Source organism: Daphnia magna, linkage group LG8, assembly GCF_020631705.1.
Source record: "Daphnia magna isolate NIES linkage group LG8, ASM2063170v1.1, whole genome shotgun sequence".
NCBI lineage: Eukaryota > Metazoa > Arthropoda > Branchiopoda > Diplostraca > Daphniidae > Daphnia > Daphnia magna.
The window spans coordinates 6,349,377-6,362,788 of record NC_059189.1 but is presented as its reverse complement, the minus strand read 5'-3'; the positions used below and the strand labels follow the sequence as shown (position 1 = coordinate 6,362,788).

Genomic DNA, 13,412 nt, shown 5'->3' with positions numbered 1-13,412 from the left:
CCTACTTAATGCTTAAGGCCTGTAAACTCAAATGCCTCCTATGGCGGGTAGGCGTTCCCTAGTAAGAACCAATCAGACAAAAATCAAGGGTTACGACGACGCCGTCTTGCGCTCGCAATTATAGCCTCGTTGAAAAACAACCCCAGAAAACTTTAACACTTGTTATAGTTACATAAACACATAAATAAAGATAAAACAAAAGGAAATCAAGTTTTTGAAATGAAAAGTGTGCTGGTTTGACAGCACACAGGATCAATCATGTCATTTATTAACAAAATAATAATAAACAAGTTAGAAACAATAAATGTAAACATAAATAATAATAAATAAACATGAAAAACAAACAAATGAAGAGACATGCCGCGATCGATTTGATCAATCGATCGTTTTTTTGGGATCGTGAGCGTTTTGGATCTTTCTGAAAAGATCCGATCCGATCAGATAAGATCAGATACTTTTGATATCTTTTTCAGTATCTTGATCGACCAGGAAACAACGTATTAAAAAGTATCTTTGATCTTCGGCACTAGAAAATATAGATCAATATCGGCAAAAAGATCAGATCATTTTTAATGACGACAGCGCCACCACGGATAGAATTTATTGAAATCTGGTAATGCCTGTATCCGTGACTACGGAGTCGTCTGCTATTGCAGCAAATTAATATGCCGCGTAAAAACGGTCAGACCTATTGCCATGCCGGTTCGACAGGCTTTTTAGCTGACAGGGCTTTTGGCTTTTTAGCCCTGTCAGTGCTAAAAACCCCATCTAGCGACGTACATACATTTTTACTTTATCGTGACACTTGTCTAAAACTCTAACAAGTGATGTAGCAATTGGCATGTTATATTTCACTAATTGCTATTGATATTTCAGTAAGTATTTCTTTCTAATTGGTTTAATATGTTTGATGGATTGTTTAACTCAATGTTTGAATTTAGTCCCTGGTAGATGACCTTATTGTGACACTTTTTTGTCTAAGTGATATTTACCAATGGGCATGCTAGAATGTCACTTTCACTCATTGGTAGCCTATTGATGTTTCAGTAAGTTTTTCTTAATTGATTCACTCATGACTGATTAATAGTTCAACTCAATTTTTGAATTTATTCCCTGGTAGATATTCTGACATCATAAATCTTTCGTCTAGCAAGTCATGTAGGCTATAGCATGCTGGAATCTCACTTTTAGTAATTGCTATTGGTGTTACGAGTAAGTAGTTTTTAATTGATTAACCAATGTCCTCAAACTGTAATTACTTATGTTTATTTTACAAGTTTATAACATAAAGTACACGTGTAGTATCTATTTTTATCACCTCTCCATTTGTCAATTTTTCACATTTTCTGTGACATAGAACGAGGCAAGATTCACACAATATCCCCCCATCATCCACAGGCTTGTTGCAGTAACACACATGTGTGTTTATTCGCTTCTTTGTTTCAACTAAATTCAAAGTAAATTTGAATTAGAAAAGTTTTAAGATATCTTTTATCTGACAAATTTATGTTACCCATTTGTAGTACCGACATCCATGCATCTTCATCAAACAACTTTCGGAAGTTGTCGGATTGGATCTTAGGATTCTGGACGGCACTAGAAACTTGCTCCGGCATTTGGTGTAGCATCTCTTTGGTGATTAACCGCTTGGATAGAAGAACTTCCTCTGCCTTCTTGCTCCCGATGAACCAAGTCAAGACAACTATAAGAACATAGTTGATTAATGTTTTAAATGTTATTAGATGTGAAAATTTTATCTTACTATGTTTCTGGTCTGATTTCTTTTTCTTGTCGAATGGCTTAGAAGCATTTTTTTGGTGGTCCAGCTTTCTCGTTCCTCGTGGGCGTCCAGTGCGATTTTTGGTGTTGGGGAGCATTAAGAGCATCCGATTTCATCCACTCTTGCTCTTTTTTGTCTTGGTTGATCCTCCTCAACTTCTACAGTAGTCGGTGCCCCATTCGTTCCATATGAATGGTCCAAATGAACCACTATTACAGCATTTTCAATTTCATTCGTAATTGGAAAGACTGGATCGCCCGAAGCTGGAACGACCGGATCAGCCACTGCTGGAACGACCGGATCAGCCACTGCTGGAACGACCGGATCAGCCACTGCTGATGGAGTTATAATCGGTAATGGAATTAGAATCAATTGTTGGATCGAAGATTCAATTTTTAATACCCCCAATTATTATTTGAAACGGTTGGTTCCGGCGAATACAGGTTTTAAATTTCTCCAATACTTGAAGGTATCCTTCGAAGGCTGGCAGTGGGACATTTTGGATTCATTCGCCAGGCTTTTGGCCGATTAAAGAGCTCTATTGAACATATCCTCACGGGTTGTTCTAACTCTTTTTCGTCGTTGTTCAAGGACTATTGAAGACCAAGCTCCCTGAGTTTCGTCTTGTATCGATTTCTGGTTTAAATAATGAACGGGTTGTTAAAGGTTATTTGGTAACTTTTTATTTGTCTTTACCTCGTTCTCGTTCAAACGCCATCTCCTTTTGTATTCTTCTACAGGTAGCAAGATTTCCTCCTTTTCGGACAAAAATAGTAGGTGTCTGCAGGGAAGACCAAAGTTCTGGAAAAACATGCGTGAGAACTCGGTCAGATCTGTTTTTGCAGTGTAGTGCCCTGTGTGACTTGCTACAATATATGTTCCTGTCCTGCAAGGGTAGGTAATTAAAAAGTCTGAGTATATAGGTTCGCGAACGGTCGAGATCTTACCCGTACGAAACGTCAAGCTTGGGGTTTTGGAGTTAGCTTCACCAAGGCTTCCCCCGTGCTAGCCTACCGATATCAAGCTTGCCGTATGTAACGGTATGCTTGAGTTAGGAAATCTAACAAAGCTCTTGCCTCTTCAAGCTGCACCCGCACTTGCTTGCAGTTGTCAAGCTTATCGTTTACAGGGTAACTTGAGTTTGTTAGCTTACAAAACTCTTACTTTATTCAAGCTGCCCCCGCGCTATAATATAGCTTACAGCTAGGTGTCAAGCTTGGCACATGAAAGGGTTAGCTTGGATTTTGTGGGCTGCTAGTATAGTATAATAATATTATTAAATAATCGGCGAATTTCAGTAAGACTTATTTATTATGAAAAGTTAGGTTATATTTCTTAAGCTAGTTTTTTAGGAAATCAATCATCTGTTAAAATATTACTTGTGGGTTAACGATCCGTAATAAGAAAAAAAATAATTAATTTAAATAAAACAAGTTTTTGCAATTTTGAAAATAACAGAAGATAGCTCTCTGATATTCCCATTAATTATAGCTTGTAATTTATAACAATAAAAAGTAAAAAGAAAGATATTTATGCGGGATGTTTTATTGTGAAGATGAGATAAGTTTTGTATAGGATAGACTACTGCTGGTTAGCAGTTTAAAATTCTTATATATGGAATAATCCAAATGGGTGATTGGAAGAAGCCACGACTGCCACGCGAGAGACTCGGGTTCGAATCTTGTTCCAGGAATTTCTTTTTTCAAGTAGACAGATACAAGCTTGCGTGGCGCTGGCCGACTTAGCTTGAATAACCCAAGCCTGATGCAAGCTGAAAAATCTTACATTAGCAAATCTAGCTTGTCTCGTGGAAGTTAACACTACTATGGGAGCCTGCCGTACGAAGCTTGCGCCCAGCTTCTATCTAGCTAACCGTCGCGTACGGGTATACAACTTTCGAAACTCGATTCTGAGGTGACCTTCCTGGAATTCTTTTCATCGAGCCGGAACATCCAATGTCCAAATTCAATGAATGCCCAGCTTTAAATATCTCTTTTCATGCAATTTGTAACGAAGTGAAATACTGAAATGATATTTAAAATCAAAAGTGTCCCAGTGAGAGGTGTGCCAGTTGTATTTGGTAAGGCATATGGCTTTTCCGAGAACTTGGTTCGGTTAACCTTTTTGAATAACCTTGATTGTAACCCGTTGTAAGCTACAACCAGCAACGTTACTCACTTTTAACCGACTTTTAGATTTTGTATTTGAAACATCTCTTCACTTCGTTAGCTATTGCGTGATTGGAAAAAAACGCACTCGGAATAAAGTTGAGACTTCAAATGCAAAAATTTAAAAGTCGATTAAAAGTGAGTCATGTTCCTGGTCGTAGGTTACAACGGGTTTCAATCAAGGTTATTCAAAAAGGTTATCCGAACCAAGTTCTCGGAAAAGCGGCTCTTCCCTAGTAATTCAAGTTTTCTGCTATCGAAAAACAATACAGGGTTGGCAGTGGGTAGCATCGCTTAGAAAAAAGAGAAAAAAACGCTTTATTCATGGCCTAATTACACGTTTTTTTGTTTGTTGCTGTGTTTAAAATTTTTACAACAGTGCTGAAAAAAAAAGTGAAGCACCTGCGGCTAAAATACAATGTCTCTATATTTCAAAACCAGTAAGGTAAAAAAAAAAAATCTGAATTTTCTTTCATACAACGGCTCTTGCCGCCAATTTTTTTCAAGGTTTTTTTTTCAAAAGTTTTTCAACAAAACGGTAAACTTTTACCAATTCTACTCACTGAGCGTTGGAGATCTTTTCACGCTGATCATTTTTAATACTGGGTTTATGGTGTGCAAATGAGCGGGAGTGCCCGTAAAACGCGTTCATAGTTTCGATTTTTACGGGGCTGACGTGCTGCCTAAGCCGGCAAGAAGGGGTCGAGCGGGGGGGATTGCGCGTACCCAGGGAAGAGGGGCAGTGATGGGGGGGGGGGAGGTATACTTGAGCAACATCCTATCTAAGGCCATGTTTTATCATGTTAACGGTGGTCTATTGATCAGCAGTCCAAGCTGCCATTCCAAAGTGCCGAGGCTAAAATCGGACCAAAAAAAAATATGTCTTAGAATGTTAAAATTTTTAAATCTCAACAGTATCAAATACAATATTATGCGGAAATCAATTGAAGCACTCACAATAGAGTTGGGACGTTATTGTATTTAACTAAACTACAGAGAAATGCTACAGCATCATGAAAACACATTTAGTTTTTAGAAAAAAATTTAATAAAAAATATTATGAGATAACTTTACAATATGCAACATTATTACAAGTTTACAAACTACAACGTCGTTAAGTCTACATAGCATTATTATTATTCTTCTCAAACTCAAGTGAAATGATATAACATCATTATTACAATGAATATGTTTTTTTTATTAATACAAAATTTATGAGCTGGTATGTATTCATATTCAGAAAGGCTACCAATAGCCGTCGCCAGATGGGGGTTTTAGCACTGACAGGGCAATAGCCCTCTATGGCTATTGCCCTGTCAAACCGGCATGGCAATAGATTTCACGCGTAAAACGTTTCTGTGATGCGCCATCCTTCTACCAAGGTATAGAATAGATGGTAGGCGTACTCGAGAGGGCGCATATGGACCAAAAAATGATATTCCGTAAATGGCAACGTTTAGGTCGAATGGGACAGATTTTGCATGGGTTTATATGGGACTACCACAAATAAATTCATTCAACTTTTAGAAAAAAAATAATTTTAATAAAAGAAAATCTGATTCATATGTAGAATTGTTTTCTTTATACGGCACATTTTATTTAAAAAGTGTTCAAATTTTTAAATAATAACTAAAAATTTAAGAATGGAAAAAGCCTAATACAGCAGCACATTTTGTGGCACTACTGCCACTATAAAGGATTTTTAAAAAAGGGGTGGTCCTTTGAAATCTATTTTTTATGCTTCGAAAGCTTGTCAAACTGCGGGACTTGTGTGGAGGTAAAATTTGGAAGTAATTTTTTAATTTTATTACTTTCCGCATAGTTTGGTTCCGCAATTTGACAAGCTTTTGAAGCATAAATTAAACAAGTCAAAGGACCGCCCCTTTTTAAAAAATCTACTAGTGCCACAAAATGTACTGCTGTCGCCTAAGTCTACCTAGGTTTTTTTCTTATTTTTTATAATTATTTAGAAATAAAAAAAACATTTTAATAAAATGAGCTGTATTAAGAAAGCAATTCTACATTTAAATCCGATTTTGTTTTAGTAAAATTATTTTTTTTCTTAAAGATGAATTTATTAATTAGTGGAAGTCCCATATAAACCCATGCAAAATCTGCCCTATTCGACCTAAACGTTGCCATTTACGGAATATCAAGATCTGGCCCACATTTTTCTGGGAAGGGCTACAGGAGTACGCCTACCATGCTATTATACCATGCTTCTACTAGTTATTTCTATTCTGTGATCTTGGGTAATTTCTATTTGATTTTTGTCTCTAACTTTCATAACTGTTCATTAAGGTGGTTGCTTAATGCTCATGTTTTACTAATCTGTTGGTTTCAGGATTTGTTGAGCATTCGCAGCCTAATTGTTCAAGTGTCCTGTCTAGGAAAAGCATTTGTCTGTTCAAACAGCTATTTTGCGCTCTGTAGTATGCTTATTGTTTATTTGCTATATCTATTCCTCTTTTCATCCAGAAACTTCATTTCATTTCTGCATTTATCACTGTTTAAGTTATGGTGTCGGTATGTATTTGTTGATGCTCTTGGTTGTATTGTATTACGACTTGTGAGTAATATACAATATTTCTAGGATATTAACATGGTTCGGAGAGGACGTGCAAGAGGTAAGTCACATAGAGGAAGACAGCTAGTCTCAAGAAGAAGTGAAGCTGGTTTTGCAACGGAGTCCTATCAGGCCCCACCAGCTAATCCAGCTCCTGTCCTTCAGCGAATTGTTGATGAGTTGCCAGAGGATTCACACCAGCAACAAATACTAAATGAAGAAGTTGAAGAAATGGAAAGTTTAAATGCAATTCACGCTTCTTGAAGAAGTGATTGCATCATGAATCTTAAAACCATATGTGACACCAAATACATGGATTTTTTCAATTTTTTTTCTTTTTATTTATCACAAAAAAGTATCTTATCTGATCTTATCTGATCTTCAGGGGTAAAAAAATATGAAAAAAAGTATCTGATCGGTATTTTTGTAGATAGTATATTCTATCTTTTTTTCCAGCATTTTATTCGACTATCTGATCTGATATTTAGGTTTGTAGTTGACCACCTATCGGTATCTGATCTAAAGGCAAAAAAAAAAAATCTGAAACACTGGTTCACGGGAGTAATTTATGTGGGAAAGAGGCGGAGCTTGATGAGTCATTTTGGGGTATAAGTAAGTAATCTGCATGTAAATTATACGTGTAACGCCGGGGAAATTAAAATTCTACAAATTCTTTGATCAAAAAATGATCGATTGAGCAAGTGATCGATCAATTTGAAAAAATGATCAATGAACGAGTGATTGATCACCAGCCACCCGACTACTCCACACACAACACAGGCCACACGCCACAAGCAGAAGGGGTGGAGGGGCTATAGGGTGAGGAGAGGGAGAGAGCCAATCAGAGGGCTGGGATAGTCCCAGTGGGATGTAGCGGTGACGGTCTCGACCCTTCGGAACTGTCTCGCGGAGACCAAGTTGGGTTGCTTTTCCCTTACCTAATTTCCACTTGGTTTACCAAGAGGGTCTAGACACCCTTTATTCCCACTTGGTTTAAACGTTACCAGCCACCCGACTACTCCACACACAACACAGGCCACACGCCACAAGCAGAAGGGGTGGAGGGGCTATAGGGTGAGGAGAGGGAGAGAGCGAATCAGAGGGCTGGGATAGTCCCACTGGGATGCAGCGGTGACGGTCTCGACCCTTCGGAACTGTCTCGCGGAGACCAAGTTGAGTTGCTTTTCCCTTACCTTATTCCCACTTGGTTTACCAATAGGGTCTAGACACCCTTTATTCCCACTTGGTTTACCAAGAGAGTCTAGACACCCTTTATTTCCCAACCTCCTTTTCCGTTTTTTTTTAAGTTGCAATTTACGTCTGAAATACTTGACATAAATTCATGTCGTAAACAGGGAAAGGTGGGCGTTCAAATTCTTAAAAGGTTAATATTTTTTGCCATTTTAAAAATCCCTGAATAGCATTCACGAGAATAGTTTATGTGGGAAAGGGGCGGAGCTTGACGAGACTTTTGGGGGTATTCGGGACGATACCGTCCAAACGAACAAAAAAAAACGTGACCGTGCCCCCCAGGTGATGACCGCCTGTCAAGTCTCTATCTAAATTATTTATCAAAATACTCTTTTTGTCCCGGAAAGAATGCGTGTTTTTAAAATAAGGTGAAAAATAGGTGTGTTTCATGGGCAGTGAGTGGTAAGCGTCAATCGTCTTGATCGATACGATTGTTAACATCTACCGCAATGAAATTTCACAAATTATCGTTGAACGCAAAAGATCGATTTGTTTATAGTGTTTTCAATCGATCTTTTCCCATTTTTTGAATTTATAGGACTTAATTTTTAGTGGTAAGTTTGGGACGAAGATTTAAGACTATTTTTCAATATATTTTCATGAAATTAACCAAATAAATAGCCCTTTTAAATACCCATCGATTGCCGTAAAATTTATGTAAATCCGCTGAAAACTTAGAACGTAAGTAATTTTTTTACTTTATCACATTTTAGGGGGGGGGGAGGCCAAAACAGACATTTTTGGGTACGTTGTTTGGTTACTAATATACACCAAAATAAACAGAAAATTTATTTTTGGTATTCCTTATTATCTTTAGCACGTTTTGATATGATATTTTACTTCGATTTTTATAGTTTAAGACCCGCAAATTACAATAAAATGTAAAAATCCCCCTTAGCCACTTCCCGGCATTTATTGCGGTGGCCATTTTGATGACGCGCGTAATTCAAATTTGAATTCTAATTTTTACTTATTATTATTCCAACGTTTAAAATTACCAAGAATGTATGTGTCGCCGGATGGCTGGATGAGACAATAAAAATCACGTTTGGTCTCACTTGCACACTTTGTATTTCACGTTTTACGCACGAAAAACCAATTTCACACACGAATTTAGTTTAAACTTTGCCGGACGCTACTACAACACTACCTTCTTCTCTCTAGGTTTCGCGCCCAACTGCCGGTCTCTTCTTCCCTCTCGATCTTTCTGCGCGTCTTCCCCTCCTCCTCTCTCGAGCCTTCGCGCCAAGACTCCTCGCCATCTAGCGGTCAGAGATACGACCGGCCGTTCCGCCACACTCGGCCTTTCCTGACTTTTCGCTCGTCCTCGAGCGATCCCCAACAAACTCTTAGTATTACAAAAACCCACACAGGACCCACACAGGACAACAAATAAACCCACACAGGACAATTATACCCCACAAAAACCCACAAAAACCCACACAGGACCCACTTAACTATACAAAAACTCACAGTCATCTTACTACAAAACTTATACATTACAATACTCAACTCATAAATGTACGACAACCCACCCGATACAAAGCTTATTCAAGAAGAACCAATTACATACATTATTCTAGATAATAAACAGTCAAACGGTAATATACTCGAGAAATGATACATGGGGTGAACTAGACTCCTGGTCATTCAAGACGACATAATCCTCTTGCCACCTTGGTGGATTTCTACTCCGTTTCGGCCGTCCAGAAGGTGACACGGACTCATCCGGTGCCATCTGATTATCATTGGCCTCCTTCTCGGAAATCACTAGACCTTCTTCGGTCAACTGCCCCTCGGAGTCATCCTCCTCTTCTACCTCCTCAGACACACTCGATCCGCCGTCCGTTGCTTCCTCTGATCCACCGGTTTCACCTTCTGATGAACCATCGCCCGATTCTTCGCTCCGACTGCAATATCCTGCAAGGTAGGGCTTCATTTGTGAAACGTGTGCGGGAAATACCACTAGTCGTTTCCTGGTACTTTGACCTGGTATATTCGTTACGCGATAAGTAACACTGGTCAGCCGCTTAACTACCTGTAATGGCCCCACATATTTCGCCACGAATTTGCTTCATACTCCTTTTCTTCGTATATTGCGCCGTACAAGCACAAGATCGCCTACGGCGTACCACGGTGCCTCCCTCCTTTTTCCGTCATATAACTTCTTCTGCTTTTCTTGTGTCTCCTTAGTTTTGGCTGCAGCATTCATTCGATCTTCCTGTATTCTTCGTAAATATTCTATAAAGGGCTCCTTTACCTCACTATCGTACGGGTATAGTGTTTCCCAAGGCAACACCGCTTGTCTTCCAAAGACCAGCTCGTAGGGCGGTAGACCGGTGGTTTCGTGCTTGGCCGTGTTGTACGAAAAGGCTGCCTGTTGTAGATATTCATCCCAACGCGACTCAGTCTCCGACACCAAACTCTTTAACCCCTCTACGATGGATTGGTTGGTCCGCTCGCACAGCCCATTTGTTTGAGGATGGTAGGATGCGGTCATCCCATGAACGATCCCCAATAGGTTCAACACTCGCTCTAATTCTTCGGCCTTAAATCCCGTTCCTCGGTCACTTATTATCTTATGGGGTGTCCCATACACCCACAGAATTCTGTTCAACAAGAAATCCTTGACGAGGCCGGCGGACGTATTGGGCACTGGCTGTACCACAACCCAGCGTGTCGCGTAATCTACACATACCAGGATGTGTCGATTCCCATTCCCCGTGACGGTTAACGGACCGATATGGTCAATACCCCAGCGCTCAAATGGCACACTGCTCGGTTCGATCGGATGAAGGAGTCCGACGGCACGTCCTATTTCTCTTTTGAATAGTTGACAGTGCGGGCACTTTTGTACATATGCTCGCACATGCTTACTCCACTTCGCCCACCAACAGCGACTTCCGATCCGAGCTAATGTCTTCGCTATTCCATGATGTCCTCCGTAGATTCGGCATGACCATTCTCTAGGAATCGCCGACGACTACACCGAGGGACAACCAAGAGCAACTTCCTTTTCCCCCGAGCTACTCTTCTATACAAAACACCATCCTTTATCACATAGGGCCCAGTAGTTTCCTCGTCTTTATTTGCGTCTTCCGTTGACATCAAACGAGTTAGGATCGGTCGCAACTCTTCGTCCGCCCATTGACGTATGCGGATGTCTTCTTCTCCGGGAACCTTGTTAGTAACAGCGCACGCGAAGAGTCCTCCATCATCCCCTTGCTCTTCAGGGTCTCCTACGGGATTCCTTGATAGTGCATCCGCAACCTGGTTGCAAGCTCCACGACGGTGTTTAAAGACCACCCCGTACTCAGCAATAACTGCTACCCATCGGCTGAACTTATTCCCCACTTGAGTCTTTTTCTGCATCCACGCTACCGCCGAATTGTCTGTTACAACCGTGAGTTCCCCGGGTCTTCCGTGAACGTAGTGGCGAAGCTTTTGTAGCGCCCACACGACCGCCAGACACTCAAGTTCATTGCTATCATAGTTGTGTTCAGCGGGATTGAGTCTTCGACTGATGAATGCCACTGTTTCTTCTTTTCCATCCTTGTTTTGAAGAAGAACGGCGCCTATACCCTCCCTGCTGGCATCGGTACGGAGCTCACACGCCCAATCATCACGAAACCGTACTAGGATAGGAGTCGACGACCACATTTCTTTCAATTGTCGGAACGACGCTTCGGCAACATCCGTCCAACTATCCTGACTCCACACATGAGACTTTTTAAGGAGCGCATGAAGAGGTTGAGCAATCGAGGCAAAATTCTTAATGAAGCGACGATAATAACTCGCCAAACCTAAAAAACCGCGCAGTTGGCTGATTTTCAGCGGACGCGGAAACTCCTTTATGGCTCGTTGCTTCTCCGGATCGGGATGGAGCCCTGCCTGATTGACAACATGACCCAAAATCACCATCTCCTCCACTGCAAATCTTCATTTGGTGGTTTTTAAGGATAAATTGGATCCCCGAATTGCCTGCAATACGGAGCGTAAGCGCTCTTGGTGCTCTTGGAAATTACTTCCAAACACCACGACATCATCTAAGTAGACTAGGCACTGATCCCATTTTCATTTTGCGAGGACTCGATCCATTAGCCTCTGAAAAGTTGCCGGCGCGTGGCATTCGAAAGTCCGAACGGCATTCGATTAAACTCGTAAAGGCAATCGGCGGTAACGAATGCCGTCTTTTCCTTGTGAGCTGGTTCCATCCTTACTTGCCAATACCAACTGGCCAAGTCGAGTTGTGAGAAGTATTTCGATCCTCCTAGTCTATCCAGAATGTCATCAATGCGTGGAAGCGGATATACATCCTTTTTGGTCACTTCATTTAGCCTACGGTAGTCGACACAAAACCGAACTTCTCCCGTCTTCTTCCGGACTAACACTACTGGAGATGACCACGGAGAAAACGACGGCTCAATAATGCCTTTTTCCAGCATTTCACCGACTAACTCCCGAACGACAACCCGCTCACGGACAGACATGCGATGAGGTGGAAGATGTATGGGAAGGGCTTCACCAACATCGATGGTATGTTGGACTACATTGGTACTCCCGAGTTCGTTTCCCATAGGATGGAAACACTCTCGGAATTCCAGTAGTAAATTTTTCACCTGCTTCTTCTTTTCTTCATCCAGGTCACCATTAATAATCCAGTCGGGTAGAGGCAGTGATTCCTCCATCACCGAACCGACATAAGGAAAGTCGTCGTCTACTTTTGGTCCCAATTCTTTCTCGGTTACGAGAGAATTCCCGCACGCAATCTTGCGGCCTGTTCGCAACTTCAGAGTCCTTTGACCAACGTTTACAATTGGCAATTGAAACGCTCCATTCGTGACTTCGGTTATACACGAAGGTACGACCCATTCTTGCCCTGGTTCAGCACTGAATGCAGAGTTGGTTGAGATCAAGCCATTTTCTTCTGTTAATGTTACCACACTTACATAGGCTATCGTCCCAGCTGGAATATCCCGGTCATCTGAGACCAACAAAGGTCCGACTTCACGAGAAGATATTGAATCAATCTGTGGCCACGCATGGAACAGCGTAGGCTTGTCGTCTGATTCATCTGGGGTTTCCCCACACTCAGAACTGGCAATGTCGCTTGAACTTGTCAATACTCGACTCGGTTTTCTCTTTGTGTTCCTTCGTCTTTTCCGGACAACTGATGTTTTTTCTAGGAACCGCTCTTCTTCCGTTTCAAATTCGGTCCGCTCGGACTCTACCTCTGAGGGCTTCGGAACGTTATCCTTATTAATTTCCTCTCTTAAACGTTTTAGTTCAGTCCTCATTTCACGTCTCAACTCTTCGATTGATCCTTCAAGATCCTGCTGCCCGATTTGGACGGTAGTATTCACTTCTGCTGGTTTTAAATCGTTTCTTGATGGTGGACGCGCTGTCAAATGACCGTTTTCTGCCTGAACAGACACTCCTGACTCGATGAGCCAGTCCGCTCCCAGGATTAACGGACTTACGGAGTCCCGGAGGACATACACGGTTTTCAATTCTACCTCTACTTCATCAAAACGGACATTAAACTCCACGGTTCCATAACACCGCGTTACGCTTTGGTCAGCCTTCCTTAGGAATTTATCATCCAGTGGCATTATTTCAAAACCCAAAGTTTCCACATCCTGTAAGC

At 41.1% G+C, this 13,412-nt stretch overlaps 1 protein-coding gene and 1 long non-coding RNA gene across 4 annotated transcripts; one reads left to right on the top strand and one right to left on the bottom strand.

Annotated features, from left to right (window-relative positions):
- The first annotated feature begins 658 nt into the window (after nucleotides 1–658).
- LOC116935652 lies at nucleotides 659–2,672 on the top strand. 3 transcript variants are annotated; one of them, XR_004401357.2, is made up of 8 exons: nucleotides 660–875; nucleotides 942–1,046; nucleotides 1,121–1,212; nucleotides 1,358–1,457; nucleotides 1,524–1,715; nucleotides 1,805–2,133; nucleotides 2,224–2,446; nucleotides 2,521–2,672. It is a non-coding gene; the product is annotated as an uncharacterized LOC116935652 (long non-coding RNA). The 3 variants fall into 3 exon arrangements; XR_004401355.2 differs by having other exon boundaries at nucleotides 659–875; nucleotides 1,524–2,133; XR_004401356.2 differs by having other exon boundaries at nucleotides 659–875; nucleotides 1,524–2,133; nucleotides 2,224–2,454.
- A 6,687-nt stretch (nucleotides 2,673–9,359) lies between these two features.
- Nucleotides 9,360–11,686, bottom strand: LOC123475355. Its single transcript, XM_045177950.1, has 3 exons — nucleotides 10,806–11,686; nucleotides 10,026–10,587; nucleotides 9,360–9,803 (listed from the first exon to the last, which is right to left on the bottom strand). Exons 1-3 carry the CDS (start codon nucleotides 11,684–11,686, stop codon nucleotides 9,360–9,362), a joined length of 1,887 nt encoding a protein of 628 aa, XP_045033885.1.
- Between the last annotated feature and the right edge of the window lie 1,726 nt (nucleotides 11,687–13,412).

What these genes read in the sequence shown, in the direction of transcription:
- LOC123475355 (XM_045177950.1), bottom strand. Translation starts at nt 11,686, where the DNA reads ATGGTGATTTTGGGTCATGTTGTCAATCAGGCAGGGCTCCATCCCGAT. An exon ending in GTGATAAAGGATGGTGTTTT is followed by an intron (nt 10,588 to 10,805) that starts GTATAGAAGAGT and finishes ACTATTCAAAAG; the next exon opens with AGAAATAGGACGTGCCGTCG. An exon ending in TATACCCGTACGATAGTGAG is followed by an intron (nt 9,804 to 10,025) that starts GTAAAGGAGCCC and finishes GGGCCATTACAG; the next exon opens with GTAGTTAAGCGGCTGACCAG.